Source organism: Liolophura sinensis, chromosome 8 (assembly GCF_032854445.1).
Source record: "Liolophura sinensis isolate JHLJ2023 chromosome 8, CUHK_Ljap_v2, whole genome shotgun sequence".
In the NCBI taxonomy this organism is placed as follows: domain Eukaryota; kingdom Metazoa; phylum Mollusca; class Polyplacophora; order Chitonida; family Chitonidae; genus Liolophura; species Liolophura sinensis.
In genome coordinates this window covers 32,206,605-32,229,039 of record NC_088302.1, presented here as the reverse complement: position 1 = coordinate 32,229,039, position 22,435 = coordinate 32,206,605, and the positions used below count along the sequence as shown (strand labels likewise).

Here is a 22,435-nt window from a genome sequence, read left to right as displayed (position 1 = left end):
CCATTTGGAATAAACTAGATTTTAAATCTGAATACTATTCATGATGAAGTGGAGTTATTTTTCACTTAACCATCTGGCCAAGACGATTATGAGTTTAGAATCAGACAATGAACGTCTTCGTTCATTAACAGGGTAATAGAACGTATATATGAACTGTGGACGAAACTTCGAACCGGATGTCCACAACGATCCCCTTCACAGACTTCATGTCGGCTGAAACAAGAGTGAGTGCTTGGGGTTTAACGTCGTAGGGCCTACTTAACAATTTTTCAGTCATATGACGACGAAGGAATCTCTAGAGTGCATGTGATGTGCCTCCTTGTTGCAGGGCGGATTTCCACCGCTCTTTTATCTAGTGCTGCTTCACTAAGACGCCTTACCGGGGGCAAATAAGCAGCCCCGCCCGAGCCATTATACTGATACGGGTCAACCAGTTGTTGCACTATTCCCTTCATGCTGAACGCCAAGCCAGGATGTTACAACTACCTTTTTTAAAGTCTTAGGTGTGACTCAACCTAGGATTGACCCTGGATCTACCGCTCCCGACTGAAACAAGAGGTAGGGTCGGAAATGATCCAGAATCCCATGGGCCACACTGAACAAAGGTTTCTTTGAAGAATGAGTTGAGTGATTCACGCACTTCATCGCAATGGTAGCCGCTATTTATTCACACTATACTTTATATTACTTATTTCATTGGTGTTTTACGGCGTATTCAAGAACATTTCACTTGAGCCACGACGGCAAGAAGCCGCCTTAACAACCTACAGCGGCAACCATAAACGCGTGACGCGACCTTCCCCGAGAGGAAGTGACGAGGACAACATTTTCAGCGGAGCTGATCCATACAGCTATATGACAGTCACCGAATTTGGCTCTGTAAAAAGGGATACAATTAAATCATTCATTATCAAATCATGGAAAAAGATAAGACTGCAAATTTCTATGCAAGCTTTTTATTATGTATGTCAAATTAATAAATTAGGAATTAACACATAGCATGGCTATTATTATTTGTGAACATGTACTAATAACGGATTGAGACATGAAAATTTGAGACAGTACATATGTATGAGAATGAAACGCTCTACTTGGTAAAACCATGAAGAATATGCTATACACTGAGCTGACTTGCACCGGCAGATGAATTTTTGTTTGTGACAAGTCACACATTTGTGCATATAACAGTGTAATAAACATACTTATGCAATGATAGTTCACACAAAAGCACTATGGATTAACATTATGAGTGACAACACACTGGTCCTTTTTGACAATACTTCAAGTTCCTATCAAGATCTCTCAACCTCGGCACCTTCAAACTTCTACTTTCATCACAAAAATAAAACACCTCTTCAGTGAGCAAATATGTTTGTGGTTAATTAGGTAAAATTTCAGTCTGAAATCTATTCAATATGCACTACAGAAGTACTGGCTGTTGTACAATGGCCTCAAGCTTCTGTCTAAACTTCGAACAACTGTTTAAATAAAGATACATGTACAACAAAACAGCCCCCTCCCCCCTCATTAGACACACCACTGAAACCTGTACATTAAATACTTCTAACAAATATCTTGAAAACATGCATTAATTGCATTACGATACTCTGTTTCACTTACACCTAACAATAGAAAACTTAATTTATAAGCCAACCTTTAAGTTCCAATATTTAAATGCATTTAATTTTTACAAAATAAGTACAGGTGTATTTAAATAAAATTTTTCCTTGGTGTGTCTTATGATGATGGCATGTCTTCTTCTTGTAGTATTTTCTTTCAAATAAAAGTGGCAAATACATGCCCAAAAAACTGAGTAAAAAATACTGAATAATATGAATGAATAAATATGGCAGGCCTATAATTCACTACATCTACTTCAATGATATACTACTATGCAAACCATATCTCTAAAAGATACTTCATATAAATAAATCTTTTTTTTTCTTGTAATTTTCCTATCTCCAAGTTAAAATAGAGCTTAATCACACGAAATGAACAAATTATAGGTAATCACACTTTATGGCGTAAGCCTTTACACACATTTATATTTATGCCTAATATACAAATATTACTAAATATAATAATTCTATGTTCATTGCAGCTATAGCCTTCTTACGGGGTACACACAGCAGAATACACTATGACAAGGGATAGAAGTACAGAAAAAGCTTCATTTGATTGGGTAATTATTATATATGCCTTTCTTTGTTACTTCATAAGTGGGGAGATGTTCTGGCTTACTGAGTGATGAAAGTGGTGAAAAACCAGAGGAAATCAACCACCTCACCCAATAGCTAATTTTCAATAAATAGTTTTTATTGCATAAAATGCAAATAAAAGATATCATTATGTCATTGGTTTTACCCATAAAGCCTTTGTATTTATGTTCATACACATATTCCAGCATTACCATTACATGTTGAACACAAAAACATGAGCAGTGAAACTGGCTTTCTGATAAACATAAAACGTGTTGTCAACAGGTAAAATGTTTAAACACCAACAAAACCATATTAGTCTATGGCCATATTGTAAGTACAATGGAAACCAATAGTTATTGTCACATTTGTAGGAGGCAACATTGGGAGTATACTCCTAAAGTATATACATATTATTAAGTACTGGTGTGTCAAATTATTACCTGTAGTCTCACAAATATTAAGAATAATTTTAAGACAAAACCTCTAATGAAAAATGACAAGATCATATTTTTGAGATGATGAATTTCTTTACAAGAGATCAATACTGAAATTACCTAAACAACACAAACCAATAAACTACAGAAAACACAATAAACCCCCAAAAAAATAAAAAACAAAACTGAATAGAGAATGACATAAAAAAGTTTACACCCACATATAAACACACCTGGGAACGAATTTAGATATAAACATAAATGCAAAAAATAATAACATACTACACAGTACACTTAATATTTCTAAATAATAATAATAAAATAAAGTTCCTAAAAGATCACAGACAGTAGTACATTTGGCAGACTCGGAAATCATTGAGACTATGATTGGTGGATACAGTCCATGGGAAGAAACAAACATGGTATCATAAGAAAAATGGAACGAATGTCAATTCTTCCTTAAATTTATACAAATGTGAAAAATATGCTTTAAGAATAATGATTTAAGCTAACATTTTCTACACCTAATTATTAATTGCTGGAAATGGAAGTTCATGGAATGATTGTGACCAAATTTTACTAATTTAATTAACATGAGTGTTTTCACAATGCTTCGAATGTATGGAAACCTACTTCTGACAGAGAAAAAAACGATAGATAGGAACATGCACATGTGTGAGTGACAATTTGAATTTACAACAAACTACGGAAAATGGGTCAATCAAAGTAATTAGTTTGTCCATAAACCAAAATCTTAGTGAAAGCCAATGATCGTGTTTAATTTTTGTCTCTTCTGTGCAAAAGCCTTGCAAGTAGTTACATTCCTCAAACCAACATAGTTAGGATTAACAATTCCTCTTATGCATACTTCAAAAACAATTCTCACTAGGACGTAAAAACTGTCTACGGAAACTATAGCATGTAGATTTAGAAATGAAGCTCAGGGATATTACTTTTGTCAGGGGACTACAACAAGAAGGAACATTTTGAATGTAAAAAGGGCTAAAGCTGCAAAGAAAAGTCACTGTAATAAAGAGTCTATGTCTGCATCTTTTCGCTTCCTGCAAACAGAAAAAAAACACAACAATATATATGTTTTAATCACCAATTCAAATGACAGCAAATTTCTAATTATAAGGCCATGATAACACAGTATGCTAGTTTTTGGGGCATTATATGCAAACTTATAACAAAATTTACAGTGGAATAAAGTTATATGTATGTTTTTTTTTTTTGTTTTTTTTTATTTAATTAGTGTTTAACGTTGTGCTCAAGAATTTTTCCCTTTCACAGAAAGTCAGGTTTATATGCTGAAAAAACCAGAGTGCCTTGATTAAACTGCAACCTCTGCCAGTTGCCTGACAAACATCCTGCCATAAACTATAGTAGGAACAGCAAGTGCTGGGATTTGAACTTGTGACCTTATTGGTCATGGGCCTAATAGCTACAGTGACTGTTTTAACCATTCCTGCCCCCCAGCCCCCGGAATGTTCTTAGGTTCGTCAAGAACCATACCATACATGTATCTAAAAAGCCCTTCTACATTTAGACCTCTGACTATGATTTTCTCCTTACTTCTTAGACGTCTTTGGCCTACTTGCTGTCTTGGGTCGTCCAGATTTGCCTTTAGATGTTCTAGGCCTGAGAGCTTCAGAAGCACCCTCTGCTGTATACGCCAGGTACACATTTGACAGGTCAGGCTCTGTTACCTGTTAAGGGAGACAATATAGCATGTACATCAGAATAAGCACAACCTCTTGCAGGTGAAAAATTAGATATCAGACTGCTCCATGTCATTTTGACACTTGCATAAACGCAAGCACAGACTCAATTTTCCTCCATAATTTGAGATCGCGTGACACAAAAGTGTTACAGCTGTAAAGCTGAAAATGGCTGTGTGCAAAGGGCTATATGTGTACTGTATGTGTGAGGAAAATCCCTAAAGTGTCTGAATAAATGTGGGAGTTGCACTGCTTGAAAAATTATCCAAAGGCTGATTTACTATATTTGGCACTTTTACGTCCCCATGTTATGTAACGCATTTTAATTGCATTTGTGTCTAGGACGAATGTACAAATATTGTCAGCATGCTACCCCACACAGTTTGACATACTGATCATGAATGTAGACTTATTTCTTTCCGGCGACGTACAGTTTTGCTGCAAATTAAGAAAAAGCACAATTTCCACCATATTTAGATGTCACATAACAGAAAACTGTTACAGATGTAATGCTGAAATCATTGAGTGCAAAGCACTAAATATGTACTCTGTGTATGCTGAAAATCATTGAGCTGTGTTAAAACAAGATTGGGCATGCACGCCTTCAAATATTGCCCAAAGGTGGATTTACTCAGTTCGGCACATCTACATACACAGTGTACTTACAACACACTAATGACTACAAAGAATGTAGGCTTTCTAATTAAGTTGGTTATGTATATATACATGCACACCATTAAGGTAACCAGAAGTGACACCACATAGGCCAGGAATGCTGGCTTGAACCCTAGCATCGCTGCTTTAGCAGGTATATTTTACTTAAGAATTAAAAATATCATTATTACACTGCATATCCTAAGTTACTAACAAAATTTCCCACACTTGAAATACAAAGTTGCATACTGTATTGGTGATAGACACATTACTGTTCCCAAAGCCCAGACAAACTACACATTCTCAGTCTAAGGTCGAGGCTGACCATGCACCTTATCTGTCCTGTGGATAGGGGACATTTTCTGTTGAAATCCAGTAAACATTATGCTCCGCCCAGTGATACCTCACCTTGTCCTTTTCCCTCTCCGGCTGAGGGGACTGTTTCCTCATGTTATTGCCAGTATAAGCCACACACTTCAGCTGCCATTCCCCAATGTCGTCATTCCAGTGGACATACTGCTCTATCATCTCCTGTAAACAAGAATCATCAGTTATGCAATGATTCATGGAAGTGAGGAATTCATGTCCAATTGAAACCTATGATGAATATATACGTGTATGGCCATAGGAATAGAGACTGCTTTTTATATGACTCCAAAAGAATCTTGTGCAACCGCGCCGTCATGGACTGCCGTGCATTATGTCTCTTTCCACATCCCATGTAATTTGTAGATATTGATGAAGGAAGAACACAATAAAGAGTCCAAAGTAACTAACAGTGCATTGTTCCCGTTGAGTTTGTGCTCATTGTGCTTACTTTCTTTTGGGTTTCTCAATTACATTTCTGATTGCTAGCGAAAGATGGCAAGTATATCAATGGTTTATGAACTTATTAATGCAAAGAATTTACCTGGACCTTCTGTTAAATTTGGATAAAGCTATCAACCATAGACAGTTTACCAGGTACTCTGCAGTAAAGAAGTTATCAAGAGAGATTTTACCTCATACTCAGAGGGAATGAAGATATCAATATGAGCTTACCTGGTATTGAGGTTGGATGAAGTTATCAATGAGAATGAGCTTACCTGGTATTGAGGTTAGATAAAGTTATCAATGATAATGACCTAACCTGGTATTGAGGTTAGATGAAGTTATCAATGGTAATGAGCTTACCTGGTACTCAGGAGGGATGAAGTTATCAATGACCAGCATCTGTAGTTTCAACTCCCTACTCAGTTGTCTCACATTCTCCAGCAAGCCTTCCATCTCTCTCTGGTGCTCTTGCTGAAGGTCAGTGATCTATGGGACAGTAGAAAATACAAGCCATGAGTAAAACAGGAAATGCAGCACACCTTCTTTCTTCAACCTTCTGCATATGAAAGAGAAACTTTCAATGTGATTTGTGCACTTGTTTTTAATTTGATTTTGGAAATAAAACTATATCACCTGGGTAGGCCAGTTTTACGGCTAAAAAAGTATATTTTTACCAGTCTACACGCCATATAATGCCCTCAGAATGTGTTTGAATAAACACATCTGTACAGTAGCTTCTCAGGCTGCAACATCAATTTCACAATACGCTTTCAGGGAACTAAAATGTTAAGCAAAATCTCTTCATCTGAATATCACATATCACGTTATTATGCTTATAATTTACCACTCGATATCACTACTACTACCACTGAGTTGTGTCTTGAATAAATAAACTACTAAAACAGCTTTTGAGACAGTTTTCATATTTAAAAACTAAAAACAACTGTCAAATATTACCACAGGTAGAATTTGCAACAAAACGTTCTTGCAGTTGAGCTTTCAAGAGCCTTTGTAATGTATACCTCAAAATTCATATTAAAGAAGTCATAATGCCATACCTCAGACTTGGCTTGCATCAGCATTGTCCAGACTTTCTTTAGTTTCTTTGTCTTCCCTGCTGTCTCCTCTTGAAGGGAGGAATACTTCTCCTCTATCTCCAGCTTTTCTTGCTGTAGAGGTGTACACCAAACATCAATACATGTAAACCAAACATTAATACATGTAAACCAAACATTAATACATGTAAACCAATCATCAATACATGTAAACCAAACATTAATACATGTAAACCAATCATCAATACATGTAAACCACACATCAATACATGTAAACCAAACATTAATACATGTAAGCCAATCATCAATACATGTAAACCAAACATCAATACATGTGATGACGTAAAACATCCCATAATAAATTAATCAATATATGTAAGAAGGTAACCATTCTACAGAGTAACTATGGAAAAAAGTCAAATCTTCAGGTAAGTGTAAATACATGTATATCCATATTCACCTCAAATAAACTGGGAACACACAAAATTGAAGCAGTTTGGATTCAGTACAAGACACTGATGCTGCATCCTCACATGACTCTTGGATGCACGAGATTACCTCGACTGTATCTGACAAAGTTTCCATTATTAAACAGTCGACATAGACAATTGACAGGTCATCATCCCATTTAACTCTCTGAAAACGTCTTGTAACCTGCCATATGTCCTGTATCCTACAACTGACCTCTTTCTCCTCGAGCGCCTTCCTCAGCTCCTCCTCCCTCATCTTCCTCTCCTCCAGCTCCTTAGCGCTCTCCTCCAGCATCCTCTCCTGCTCCTCAGCCTTCTCCAGCAGGTTCTCCCCACCCACAATGATCTTCTTCTCAATGGCCGCCAGCTTCTGACTCAGGTGGTCCTGCTCCTCTCTACAAATACAACCAAATCACCACCAAATAAAAAAAAAGCCACCTACCTGTACTGGTGGGACCACCAAATAAAAAAAGCCACCTACCTGTACTGGTGGGACCACCAAATAAAAAAAGCCACCTACCTGTACTGGTGGGACCACCAAATAAAAAAAAGCCACCTACCTGTACTGGTGGGACCACCAAATAAAAAAAGCCACCTACCTGTACTGGTGGGACCACCAAATAAAAAAAGCCACCTACCTGTACTGGTGGGACCACCAAATAAAAAAAAGCCACCTACCCGTATTGATCAGACAACCAAATAAAAAAAAAAGCAGCATATACAGTAACAAGTTAATACAATTGGGAAATGAATATAAAATCTAAGAGATGATGTGAAAAATTTGCACTAGAGTTAATTACAGATAAATGATTGATGACAAATGACAACATGCATGACATGAGAGAAAGAGGAAGTTCCTTCCAAAACTGGTTTTAGCACCATGAGAACAGCCATACAAATCATGAACATGTAGGTATGAAAGTCTGTCCCTGAAATGCATGTTAATCACCATGATCTTCTGATTTTCGAGAAAAGCCACAAACAACTGAGCGAGAAACTCACTGATATTTTTTCAGCTCCATTTCCTTCTCTTCCAGATCAGACTTCACTTTATTTCTTTCTTCTTCTTCCATATCTTTCTTCTCTTCAAGCATTCGCCTGTCTTCATTAATCTTTCTTTGAATTTCATCCATTTTCTGTTTAGAGATACGATGTTTGCCTGCTGAGAAGAAAACAATCTTAAATTAGTCATAGTTTTTAACTTTTTTTTTTCTTAGCATTAACATCGCACTTTTTCTTAGCATTCTTTAGCATTAACATTATCCATGACACTAGAGCAGCATATGGGCGCACAATCAACCTTGATATTTACCTCTCAAATAAAGTTCATTTAAAATAACAACTTCAAGTTTAAAAATATAAACCTTTATAACTGGAGATGGAGAATGTGGCGGGATGGGTAGGAGTCAGGTATACCCATAATGTATTAGACGTTTTTGAGTACTTACCTTTGGACTTTTTCTTTCTAATTTTCTGTCCATCTTCGCCTTCTTCCCACTCTGATCCACTGTCCTCTTCAGAGCTTCCTGCACCACCGCCTTCAGAGAAACAGAATGTGTACAAACAATTATGACAGTCAAGCAAGAGGTCTTTTACATACTTTATCCAGGAGTCTAAATAACTTAACTCACTATTATTAGAGCAACACAAGATTTAAATGCTCCAGTGATACCAAGTGTATCCTTCGGTTTTTCTAAACAGCAGTAATCTAACTAAAAATATTAAAGTATCAAACAGTTACGTTTCCCTTCCTTTTAAAGACTCACATACAAATCCTCACCATCTTCCAGCTGTTTACGAAGATCCTCAATCTCTTTCTGAAATTGTCGCAAAAGAGCATCCTTGGGGTCCTCATTGATTTTCGCCCTGTTCTTGATGTTCTTAGCCCTGTTAGCGTACCTCAATGTACTGATGCTTTCATCATAGTTGTAATCAGCTGGGCCAATGTTTGCTACCTGTTGATTAATACAACATTGGCACAGTAATTTCATGAAAGTTGTGAAGGAGCAGGCTGGTTTTCAATGAAGCAAAACCCGCAAACCACCAAACCTAACACAAGGTATATGTTAAAATGTATGCTTTAGTACAATGTACTAACATGTACTTGCCCTCTGAAATTGTTTAGAAGCTAATATAGGTCAAAGACTCATAAAATAACACTTTACACGTTGAACATTACCATTTTCCAATAGGATATCGTCCTATCTTAGAACTTCAAAGCACCTTCCTAATTTCACAAAAACTTTAAGAATCAGGCAAAGGAAGAAACTATAAAGACATGGACAAAAGTTTAGGTAATCAACAGTAGATCTAAATATGGAAGGTTAGCATGAATTTAATAAGGGTCTCTACACTAATTTTCCTTCACACAATAATGGCAAAAATGACAAATCACTCTTATCACCAAAACTATCACAGGCTTAGGCTGTCACCCTGTAATAACCATGCATACAAACTCTTTTGGAATTTCTTCCCAGCCAAAAGTGACATCCCTCAGAATTCTGTGAAAATAGCCCAGGCTATTGCTACTTACTCACCATAACTGTTTTTGAGTTTCCTCCCAGTGAGTCCTGGAGTAATCTGGTGAGTTTTGAGTTTCTGTAAGGAATGTGAGTGCTCTTCCCATCCACCAGGGAGGAGATTACATTACCCAGTGTGGACAAGGACAGGTTGATCTTTGTAGCCTCCTTCAGCCTCTGACCTGTAGCCCCAGTCTTAGCTTGCCGTTCTGAACCCTAGGGTAGAAAGCAATGTATATTTTCATTTCTGGACAACAATTCAAAACATTCCACATCTGACAGCTGAGTATACACACAATGAACTGATCAGTGCTTAGCTCATCCCTAAATGTGACAAAAGCATGAAGAGACAAAATTCCATTTCTAAAGTTTCATACTCTAGGTCATCAGAGTGCAGTTAGGATGAACATTGTTTATTTCTAACACTATTTCAGGCTAACGCCGACCCTAGCATACTTGCCGCACACAAGAGATGACATCTCTCCCAGCCTCTGTAGATGAATACACCATTAAAGCCAGAAGTTAGGTTATCCCTTATACTGAACACCAAACAAGGTAAAAACCAAGATTGTCATGTCTTGGACTCTCTGTCTGCAAGGTGGAGTTAACAAGGACACAGGATATTTTAACTTAATATAGACTTGATAAAGTTGAGATCTTCTATATTTACAGCCAGATCTACAAGGTGAAGCTTGCCAACTCGCACATGCTGCTGGCCATCTGGACCCTTCTCACTACACTCTATTGTCACTGTGAAGATGGCATGAGACCGGGAGCTGTGCTCATTCATATTTGTGGCTCCAACAGAACCTGTTAACGGAAAAAACGTTTGTTTTACTTTCATATATATATATATATATATATACACAAGCAACAAACTCATCCTGAAATTTGAATAATGAACAAAATCATTTGACAAGGCTGTAACTGAAGAACTTAAAATGCCATCTGGTTAAGACTTACACCCTCTGTACCTTTCTTGAACCAAAATACAACCTTAACTTATTATAACATTATTAATACACATAATTTCTGGTCGTGGTATCAATGGGCAAAAATGCATATGCCAAAAGCCTCCACGTTTTTAAGAGTAAGACAGTACTTAGATTTGGGTTAAGCAGCAAAAAAAAACAACTTTACCATTTCGCATAGTCTTGGTCTTTGTATGCCATTTTACTTACGATTTTTATTTCCTAAGGTCATTATACGATCCAACTCATCTGCATTGTTGACAACAAAGGCGGAGAGATCCTTCACGTAAACTCCTATGTCTGGCCTCTCTTTTACCTGAAATGAATATAGGTACTAATCGTTAAAACGTCTGATAACACATTTATATGTGATCAGAAAGTCAGCATTCCAATGTGAAAATGTGAATAACAATGCTATCAACTGTGTGCTTTCTCATACAGTGGGTTCATTTATTTCCTCTAGTCAATACATAAACCAGTGTTCCCAAATAATGTACACATATAGACACTTAAATAGATACACTTACTTCAAGCCTTTGTGTCTGATCTTTCCCCAGCAGGTCTTTTATTTCTTCATTATAAATTTCTAAATAAGACGTCCGCACTAAAAACCTGGAAGAAAGATATAATGCTCACAATTAAGTTATATATGAGGATATAAAAATACACAACATCACCAGGGCTAAAAAATAGATTTCATTTTAAGATTAAAAATGACAAATCATCCATGCCTCTCAACTCATTACTGAAAGACCTTCACTGGCTACATCATCTCTTCAGGCCACTAAAACTACTGTTCAGCTGGCTGCATGACATCACAACTCAACCACATTGTCCCGACCTACACGAACATAAAAGCCAATGCCGCGAGTAGGGGGACTAACTTGCTTTCATACCACTGATCATTGAGCAGCAGACTGCGCGACGGCTGATGTGAGTATAGACAATGCTTGGAGGGCTATAGTCAAACGTTACACTCCAACTCCTGACAGATTAGCTCTGGCCTCTTCTCAAGTAGTTTCCTCCAGGTTCTGTCTGGTTTCCTCCTTGAGAAACCACAATGCCAATGAAACCTTCTTGAGTATGATGTTTATTTATTTGATTGATGTTTTACACCATACTCAAGAATATTTCACTTATGCAATGGGCAGAGCCCGTGGGAAACCCACAACCATCTGCAGGTTGCTGGCAAACCTTTCCACTTATGGCCGGAGTAAATGTATGACGTTTATGAACACCTATCAAATAATTACATGAATTAATACTGCACAACATTCATTATTTTGTCACTCACTGTGCACTCAGCTGAGCACCTGTTCTATATGACAGGGGTCTAACAATGATTTAATACAACTAAAGAGTTTGTTAGCAGAAAATACAAAAATGCTGTTTAATTTACCTGGCACCTTCTTCAGCCTTAGATATAGCCCCAAATATATGAGCAAATGAGTTAGGAATGATTCCCCTCAGTTCTGGAATGGCCCGCACTCCTTCCATTGTGAACGTCTTTCCAGTACCAGTCTGACCATAAGCAAATATTGTACCTACCAAATGATAACTCACTACCTTACTATATATGGAGATACGACACAGAAGCCTGGATAACCAGTAAATCACCAGAATATTAAAAGCAATATTGTTCAAATATGTGCACTAGGAAAAGTATTATGCACTTTGTTAACTCTGACTCAGTTGCAAAATTCGGGGGTATGTAAAATCTAGAAGAAAAGTGGATTTATTACCTGTTTTTTTTTACTATTCATGCCCTAGCTGAAATTGTATATTCACCACATTTTTAACATGTACATATAATTTAACATTTTCTTGACAAATGATGAAACATAACAACATCAAACAAAACTAAACAACACACCATTGTATCCTTCCAGAACACACTCTACAATGGGTCTGGCCACCTCATTGTAAATATCCACTTGCTTGCAGTCCGTTCCAAATACTGTGTCAAAGGTGAATGTCTTAGGGGGTTCATCATTAGTACCACTTGGATTTTTGACAATGATAGCACAGCGAACAGTGTCAACCTGTAAGACAACAAATGACGCCATTTATATCCAATGAGGATGGAATGACTATTTTATCACAGTAATGTAGCCATGTCTCTATAATACTGGATAATGTTACATGTACCATGAATGAACAGCTAGGAAACCTAGGAACAACTTCCAAAAGTAACTCAGTTGTGAAGTTTTATTCACAGCAATGCTAATGTTAAAATGATTACAATTCTTTCACAAAGACGCTGGTGGTCAGAGATGTATAATAATAATAAATTTAAACAGAAGTGATTTACTGTAATTGCTGTAAATCTTCAAACTTTTCAACCTCTAAAGCACGTTTTTAAGTGGACTTTATGCACACAAATATTACGAAAATGATGCTAGTATGGTTTGTCCGTGTCACTAAACATGAAAGCTTCACAAAACTATGCAAGTTAATCCTCCACACCCAACAGTTCTCTCAGAATATTGGTTGCAAAGGCAGTAGATGAAGAATTAGGGAGGGTATGTACTTACATTAACACATAGTTTACAGCCAGTTGACTTTTCTTTCTCATTCATGGGCCGGCATCGGACACATACGCGTACATTGTCAGATTCCTTGATCTGACCAATGCCTTTGTTTTCCTAAGGTCAAAATAAAAACATAGCATGTATGCATTATTCAATACTGTGTTTAACACATGAAACTAGGCTAAAATGACCATGAAGCCAAACTTAGGGAAAGCCACAAAAAAGAAGAAGATGCAGTGATGTTGCCTAATGTATGCCACAGAGAGTTTTATTAAACAGGATCTGACTGTGAGCCAAGATATTCAGCTGGCAGTTGATAAATATGTACAGCCTGTGGCCGCACTGTTCATAAGTCAGGGTTAAGGAGGGTCAATCAAAAATTTGATCAATCGGATTGCAATCCCTAGCCAAGGGAATCTCACTTTTGCTGGATCAAAATCAGCTTCTGTTCAGCTCAAATCAGTCATTTTTAGACCAAAAACTGAAATTTTGAACACGCAGCCCTGTTTGCCTTTTCCATGCTTTGCCATGTATTCTCCACAACGGAGACTTTTCACCATACATATGGATGTTCTTTACAGATAAAATCTGTCTGGTAAGCTTGACAAATCCTGGAAAATAGTTCGCTCTGCACCACGCTCATACGCACGAAGGATAGTGATGGCGAACATGGCTGACTGTATAATGTTTTTGCTGTATTGTGAACTAGAATGATCTAGATACCCCATTTGATCATACATGGAGCCAACTGTGGTCCAGTAGAAGTGCAATTTCGTCTGCTAAAGATCACTGATTGAGACAATATCAGCTAAGAAATGCTAACAAGGTCCTAAGTGCATATAGGACAATTGATACCCAGGGTTCTGGGAAGGGGCCTCTGTTAAACTTTGCATGCTACTGATATCTAATTCATTGGGCTAACATTTACCTTGCCTACTGACCAAATGAATGTCAGAAACATAAAATAAGGTAGTACACTCAACATTGTTGAATTAAACTGTTCCCAACTATGTTCTAGTTTGATGCGATGCCATGCTACAAATACTAGCTGCTGTGGATAATATACTTTGTCAGCCTTATATAAAACCACAAGGGGCTAATATATATAATGTTACAGGGCACCTAGCCCTGGATGACAACGCTCGTAGGGTCTCCCATAGTCATGACTGGGTCCCCTTCAGCCCAGTGGGATGAATTGTAAAATTTACAAAAACAGTCGATTACAAACCTATCTCGCCCATTCAGCTACTCCTTTACAATGCTTAGGGTCCCAGGGCACCAGATTGTTAAAATCCTGAGATGTCAATCATCCCACAGGTAAATATCCATCCATATTTATTAAAGTCCTGCTCCTCGCTGACTTCTCACTTATAAAACAGTTGCCACCATGACGCACATGTGCAGCCAGGCAGCTGTATACGAAACGGCTGACCCTTACTGGCCAAATTTGTGGAGGTCACGCATTTCAAAACAATGACATGTGCTCTAGTTTGGTTCCTTGATGCATTATTTGTGTCTTCTAAAATCAAGGGGACTAAAACCAGCCAGCACGTGATCGTATCACAACAAAAGGACTTCGTAACCAGCATAACTGAAGGGAGGGATAGTTTCATTCACAGCTGTATGGCCGCGCATGTGCACCATGTAGCTGTAGATTTCGTAAATGATCAGGTAATTAATAAATATGGATGAATATTTACCTTTGGGATGATCGGCATCTCGGGATTTTAACAATCAGGTGCCCTAGGAGGCAAAGCATTGTATGGAGTGGCTGGGTGGGCATGGTAGGTTAGTAATCGACTATTTTCCGAAATTGGGTACAAAATTGATAAAAAAAAAAAAACAAAAAAAACCATTCAAATCTACATCACACTGTCATTTACAAGTAGGGCCTACACTACACAGACCGTAACCGAACAACAGTGACTCACAACTGTCAAAACAGCGTGCTCGAAATTTAGCGAACAAAACAACCCTCTCCCTTGACAATATTCAACGTAAGACGCATAAACACACGCAGTGGCCTAGTGAATTTACTTACCGGCATATTGAACGATAATGTTGAAGAAACAGTTAAAAATCCCTACAAATACTGCATATTTCTTATGCGAACTGTCAGTTCGAGCAACAACACTATAAATATGTCAGTTCCGAAGATGTTGCACAGAGAGAACCTGATTGGTTGAAATTGCTGTAAGTGGAGGTAACTCTGTAAGAAAATAACATGTCACATGATCAAAAATAGTTAAAATGGCGTCGTTTCATTACTACTCGGGAACGCCCCCGGATTCTGTTTTTACCAATATTCAAGCTGTCAACAAATTTTCCGACGAACCATTCAGTGAATTGATCAATTTAATGTTTACCTTCCTTGCTGACCCATCAAAATCGTCTAGACTGCTTTTACAACTCGATGAGTTTGCAGAACATAACGGCGTGGGAGCAAACGCTTTGAAGACTGTGTTCAAAACTTTACTCACTATTCCGAATGCTGCTCTTGGAAAAAATCTCGGGCCGGCTCAGTTGAAGGAAGATTTGGTTAACTTAGGACTTTCAGAGGGCAAAGCAGATTATTTTGCAGATCAGTGGAAGTCTAATTTAGTGGCGTTGTCAAGGAATGTCTTAGGACAAACCTTGATGGTAAACCAACTTGTAGACATGGAATGGAAATTCGGAGTGACGGCTTCAAGTAGCGATGTGGACAAAGTGGGAAACACTTTCCTACAGCTGAAACTAGTGATTAACAAAGGCAATGGAACAAGCAATGTTTATATGGAATTAACATTGCCACAGTTCTACTCATTCCTTCACGAAATGGAGAAAGCCAAGTCAAACCTTGAGTATCTCAGTTGAACCAATGAGATAAGACAGTTTAGACTGGTATATGTGTTTCAGAATTAGAATCTATGGAAAGAGAGGACACTGAGAGGCTGTTAAACCATTTGTGTTGAGTGAAGGTGTCACATTGATAATAAGTCTATGAGCGACTAGTCTATTCAACATTAACGGATTGAATTTCTGCAAACCATGAAAGGTGCCATGGTGGATCCATAAGTTAACATTAACATATGTATAAAATTATGTGTTCTTTTCCCACAACTACAGCGGTATATGTTTGTGTTAGAAAATTGGATCATTGCTGATTGGTGCAAGTTTTAAACTAACATGTCATGGAAATTAAAGTGATCATATATGTTCATTTTATATCATGGATTTAGGTATTTTAAGTAACCATTCAAGCAGATGTTTTTATCTAATAATACTTCTGCTTATCCAGTGATAATCTGGATCATGCCCCTTATTGTCATTGCTTTACTAGTATATGTGGGTAGCATAGGGAGTGTGTGGCATGGGATTGTTTGATTGATTAGTTGACTCTGGGATTAAGATAGTCTGTCTTAATCCCAGTTTAACGGGTATTTAACACCATGCTCAAGAATTTGTTACTGGTCAGATTTATGGGTGGGAGAACGGTATTGCCAGTTGTAAACCACTGATATTTGTCGGTAAGGGAGCTCTATTACTTTTTGGAAAAATGACGTACCTGTAACTTTTAATGAGACAAGTATACAGGATTATTTACCCTTTCCATAGTGTGCATGCTGTTTTTTTTTTCTTTTTTTTGGGGCAGGGGTTGGCAACCTCAGAAAGGTGTTTTAGCCAATGTGACAAAATGTCATGGAAGTGAGACAGGGATAAACTATGCAGGTTAGAAAAGACAATGATTTTTTTTTTTTTTTTTGATTGGTGTTTTATGCCGTACTCAAGAATATTTCACTTATAAGACGGCGGCCAGCATTATGGTGGGTGGAAACCGGGCAGAACCCGGGGGAAACCCACGACCATCTGCAGGTAGCTGACAGACCTTCCCACATACAGCCGGAGAGGAAGCCAGCATGAGCTGGACTTGAACTCGACAGCGACCGCATTGGTGAGAGACTCCTGGGTCATTACGCTGCGCTAGCGCGCTAACCAACTGAGCCACAGAGGCTTCGAAAAGACAATGAGGATAATACCTGAATCAGTTATCCAGGGATGAGAATCTGAAGTGACATTGCAGGTTATTCCAGACTCCAGGCTTGCTTCTTCCATAGAGCTTCGTGGGGCATGACTGACAACTCAAGAAACAGCGTGAGAAATACGCCCTCTCTTTATTAGCCGCATGAGTGTCTTTAGGGAATAACAAACTTGTATACAAAACCAGTGTGATCCCTATCAAACCAAGATACATGGAGGCAATTTCAAGTTTTTCCATAGTGTTCTTTAGTTTTAAGGGAAATAGTAAAGAAAAGGCAAAGGTCAAGGGATTTGCATCAATTGAAACTACACATAGTCTGAATGAGTTGTCAATAAAGTATTTGGAGATGAACAATACATGTAATACTGGAATATTGTTTAGCAAAATAGGAGGTTTTAAACTACAATGGCCCCAGTGCAGTTACAATGTATAATAGTAATCCCTCAAGGATGATCTTGGATTGGATATGGATAATTCCCTTCCAAGGCTACCTTAAAGTTCTCATCAAAGTAAAAAGTCATGATTCAGTGGTTGAGGTGCTTGCCTTTCATTCACTTAATGTGACCAGTACTAGTACTGTAGATGTAAGGGGTATGTGTGCTTTGTGAAACAGACCCCTGTTTTGTTATCTTGTTTGCCCCTACAATTCGTTTACAATAATTGGACATTAAGTCTGACACTATATGTACATAAAAAAAAATGATATAGGGCACTGTTATCACAGAAAAATATGTAAAAAATTCTATAATGTTTTTAAAGCCAAGAAGATGAAGTTCATCATTGGGGATATGATACGTACCTACAATTCACTCCTAGTAGCCATGTTGTAGAAGCCCTTAAGAACTTGGCTAATAACTAGCAAGGGAAGGGTCACGTGATAACTGGCAGTCACGTCAAAAAACCTATTCGCTCTTGATTGTCAGTGTGGTTTTTTATAGTGGATAGACAGATATTGATGCAATAAGTTGGATTTCGCAGTTTCTTTAAGTGTTAAACCAATGTATTTTGGAGCACACATTTATGAACAGGAAACTGAGTACAGCTGCCCATGTCACAATGCGTACATATTGGGCAGGAAACTGCACTGACTTGATAGAGTGAGCTGTAATTGCTTGAAGAAAAATATCGAGGCTTTGCATTATTTTTCCTTATCAAAGTCAGATTTGTAATGAAAATATCTTCCCAAAATCGGCATGAAAGAGTCTGTTACCAATCAGAAGGTCCTGCGTACTGCCATCTTGGCCAAATGCTTACACCCATACAGGACGCGGAGGAGCAAGACCGTTATGTGTCTACGTACATCGTCCTGGCCGAGCACCAAACCAAAACATCGGTCCTTTGAACACAGAACAGGGCTGACACTCTTTGGTTGGGTATGAGGCGTTTTTGTTTGTATTTTGTCATTGTCACATTGTTTAATACCGATGGTACTAGAGCTCCTAGGTTTTGTGACGTCACTCTAGACAGCTACAACATGGTGAAATGGTGTCACCAAATGAGTGGCTAGGTACTGGCGATTGTTTGCTGTTTATTTTGTTAATAATCGGTGTAGAATATTTTAAATATGTTAGAACATTTCTGGGATAATACTTTACTAATTAATTGAGCTTTAGTTGCAGACTTTATGTTCACTTTAAGGCTTTGACACGTAGGCGTTGAAAGTTGCCCATGGCCTGAGGTGGAACTACGTCCTTCACATTAACTTACTGAGACCATACACTCAAGATGTTTTTCACTGTCAGGTTTGTGCAAAAGAAAAGGGAACTGGACTTGCTGGAATAAAGCAGCTCACTTGAACATGTTGGATAAACATCGAAAATTAATTTATCGCTTATTACTTATCTTACACTTTACCACGCTGACATTCATTGTGCAATATGTTTGGCAAAATTATATTATATTTGGAGATAGTCTTATATTTCTAGGTGCCTTGGAGACTAATTATAGGCCTACGGATTAATAAAGACCAATCAAAATAAAGTAATATTCACAAAACTGAACACCTTAACGCCGATTTAAACATTCTTGTGCTGGGTGTTAAACCAACTGAACCACTTAACGAGAATCTGTTGGTGTGAGAACTAAAAAATATGGTTCAGTTCTTATCTCTAACATGTACGTCAAGTAGGTTAAAAGTTAGAACGGGGACACATGGAACTGGTGTTTAATGTAGAGGTTTACAGGTCAATGTCCAGTTTTCAGTTTTTCGTGCATCTCCATTTGACCATTTAACCTGTAACAGTTTAAGTGCGTGACAACTTGTCTTGGCCACATATTGGCGATACTGCATAGTTCATTTTGGGAACTATATGAGTCCTGTTTTGGATTATAGCTATACTTATTTCTTTTTTAGTTTTCTAGTAACATGGCTGGAATTCTTAATCTTTTACACATTTAGATTTTTTACAGACATACAGCAGCCAAAGAAACAACATGAAAATGAAAAGTAACATGCAACTTTTAAATGAATTACCACGTGGTTTCTGCACATTTCAGTTTATTTTTTTTTAAATCATATAGGCCTACCCGGGTTAACTAAGGAGCATCACACACGGTATATGTATAATATACATGTATGTTTGTTGTTGTTTTTTAGTAAAAGAAAAAGATATTGAATGATGGACATTATTAAAATTCCATAGTTTGTTAGAATAGCTCCAAAACGTAGCGGTGAGATGGCACAGTGCGGCACCGCCCTGGCACGTGGTGTATTTGGTACATGGATCCATGAACCGCCCACCTGCATGCTATGTTAACGTTTCTAAGGATGTACATATCACCCAGATAGATCTTTTAAAGACAGTGCTTTTAAATAAATGTTCTTTGCAACGCTCCATAGTCTACTGAAAAAGGACTACATCCGTTACAGGAACACCTGTCCGTTATTAAATTATATAGATGAGATGGGGGAGGGACCGAGTGGTTCAATGAGCTTGCCTTTTAAGGATGCGCGAAGTGCGAAATCAAAGCGGAAAGGAAGTATATCCCTCCGCGCTCACTGTTCTTGGGGCCTTGGTGATAATAAGCTGGTGTTGTAATCATATCAGTACTGGTACATCGCACATGTGATAGCACGATCGTCAGGAACTTACCAGTCTAAGGTCATGAAGGTGGTTGTTTACTCCATCACTCAGGTTTCTTCCACCCATAAACCTGATCGCCGTTGTGAAAATGAATAATTCTCAAGGATGGTTTCAAATTACACAACAGTCAAAGATAAATTATAGATATCACCGTTTGCCGTAGTCTTGACACGTACCGATAGAATGTACATATGTTTGAGATTTTACTTGATACTCGATACTTTTTCTGTGGTCAGACAGAGTTAGAAAACATGTATACCAGTATATATGGTCTTACGTCCTAGAACTCGATACATTTGGCCTTCAGAGAGCAGGTTGGCAGTGGATGTTTAAAATACAAGAATCTCAATGGCTCAAAGCGATGATGTGAACATTGATTATACCGTATATGAATGTGGTTTTTATATTAGCTACCATCTTCTGCATCATATTGTCACCGAGCGTCGACTAAACTTCAGAGAACATACAATGATTTGATTATACTATCTGCTGGATAATATGGAACGGTTCACTTTGGATCTTTAAAACTCATTTCCATCTTTAACAAATTGCTCCAAAGTATTGTATTCTTACAAGACTGGGTGATCACCCAGCTTACACACCTAAACCACAGGCGATAACTGATTTACACAGTGGTTTCAGTGTTTGGCAAGAGTAATTCGTTTCATGAAATCGCTGTTTTAGCGACTAAAGTCGCACGAATTTTTCTGAATACTGAAATTCACCTTAATGAATACGTATGCAACGCACATGCATAGGCTTGTAAAACTATGCATTTCACTGATACATTAGCGATACTGGTGTGGTCTTATATGAAGCTCTTAAGACGTTATCCATTACACATGGTGCCGTGGCAAACTACGTAGGTTTACCACATAAGTTTACCTCGTATTATCGTTTAAGTTCTCACTAACCAATCTAGTAAGTTTTTCGAGTTTAAAGGTACCAAATAGTTTAACTTACGATAGGCTGAAAGAATGATGCAAATTTCTGTTTATATAGCCTTCAACTACTTTTTACCAGCAGAGTTTGATCCATTGAGAGACTCAAGGAAAATGATATTTCTCAGCACGGCAATTTATCTGAACAAATACCACAGGCCAAAAAAAAAATCCCCAGCAATCTACTACGTACCGCTTCAAATGAATAATTTGTGCAGATACATAAAACAATTCATTTAGAGGCTTTATTAGATATTTTCAAATAACAAATTTACTTCAAAAAATAAATCCAATTACTCGTAAAATTTAATCCACTATACTGAAAGTGGAAAAATCTTTAGGCCCTATCTTCAGTTGTTTGAAACAGTTAAGTCAAAGGGAGTTATGCTTGATGCGGTGTTGTTGTTGTTGTTGACAAGTGTCACTAGGGAAGAAAAAATAGTAGCCTACCATGATATCATGATGGCCTTACCCGGCTTCCACAGAAGGGTGTAACGGGACCAGCTTTCTAGCGCTTATACTAGCAGAATACCCAATAGCTGAGATGGTAGAGAGTTGAACTACTAACATGGAGATCCGATTTCATATCCCAATAAGTGAAACTGCCAATTTTTAAATGGAATCTCCAAAATCAGTTCGTCACAACACCCGGCACACTTCACTTACACACCCGGTACATCGCTTGAACATCTGCGATCCGCAAGCAAATTGGTGTGTACGTAGGATGAATGACCCGCGGCAAACAATGGAGCCAGTGTGTTACTAAATTTTAATAGTCTATCATTTTAATACCCCACTTTTTAAATTTCTCAACGCACCGTGGGCGTCATGGTGCAGGGTTCGAATCCAATCACAACTCCCTGACGTCATCTGCGTTTTCAACGCTGGACATGCGGCAACGTGAAATTTGACTGTTTTAACCAGACTAAACGTGTACCTATATATATATGTGGTTACCTTCGCCAAGGAGGCTATGCATTGAATTGATTTAGATAAAATTTCCTGCGCCAATCCTTTACATGTT

General features: G+C 37.8%; 2 protein-coding genes across 3 annotated transcripts; one reads left to right on the top strand and one right to left on the bottom strand.

Annotated features, from left to right (window-relative positions):
• Positions 1–946: 946 nt before the first annotated feature.
• On the bottom strand, positions 947–15,512 carry LOC135474089 (kinesin-like protein KIF3A). 2 transcript variants are annotated; one of them, XM_064754091.1, is made up of 17 exons: positions 15,411–15,512; positions 13,373–13,483; positions 12,712–12,880; positions 12,238–12,382; positions 11,366–11,450; positions 11,049–11,154; positions 10,538–10,677; positions 9,886–10,083; positions 9,129–9,303; positions 8,797–8,886; positions 8,351–8,510; positions 7,563–7,743; positions 6,882–6,992; positions 6,184–6,309; positions 5,419–5,541; positions 4,211–4,344; positions 947–3,696 (listed from the first exon to the last, which is right to left on the bottom strand). In XM_064754091.1, exons 1-17 carry the CDS (start codon positions 15,414–15,416, stop codon positions 3,657–3,659), a joined length of 2,100 nt encoding a protein of 699 aa, XP_064610161.1. In that variant the 5' UTR covers positions 15,417–15,512; the 3' UTR covers positions 947–3,656. The 2 variants fall into 2 exon arrangements, with proteins under 2 accessions (XP_064610161.1, XP_064610162.1); XM_064754092.1 differs by having other exon boundaries at positions 8,351–8,507.
• Positions 15,513–15,619: 107 nt separating this feature from the next.
• On the top strand, positions 15,620–16,833 carry LOC135473872 (COMM domain-containing protein 7-like). Its single transcript, XM_064753797.1, has one exon. The coding sequence runs from the start codon at positions 15,620–15,622 to the stop codon at positions 16,220–16,222; it is 603 nt and encodes a 200-aa protein (XP_064609867.1). The 3' UTR covers positions 16,223–16,833.
• Positions 16,834–22,435: the final 5,602 nt, after the last annotated feature.

Excerpts from the sequence above, each read along its gene's own strand:
- LOC135473872 (XM_064753797.1), top strand. The coding sequence starts at position 15,620 with ATGGCGTCGTTTCATTACTACTCGGGAACGCCCCCGGATTCTGTTTTT.
- LOC135474089 (XM_064754091.1), bottom strand. Across the intron at positions 10,084-10,537 it reads TTCACCTTGTAGATCTGGCT|GGTTCAGAACGGCAAGCTAA; the intron begins GTAAATATAGAA and ends TTTCTACCCTAG. Across the intron at positions 5,542-6,183 it reads TCATCCCTCCTGAGTACCAG|GAGATGATAGAGCAGTATGT; the intron begins GTAAGCTCATTA and ends TCTTGTTTACAG.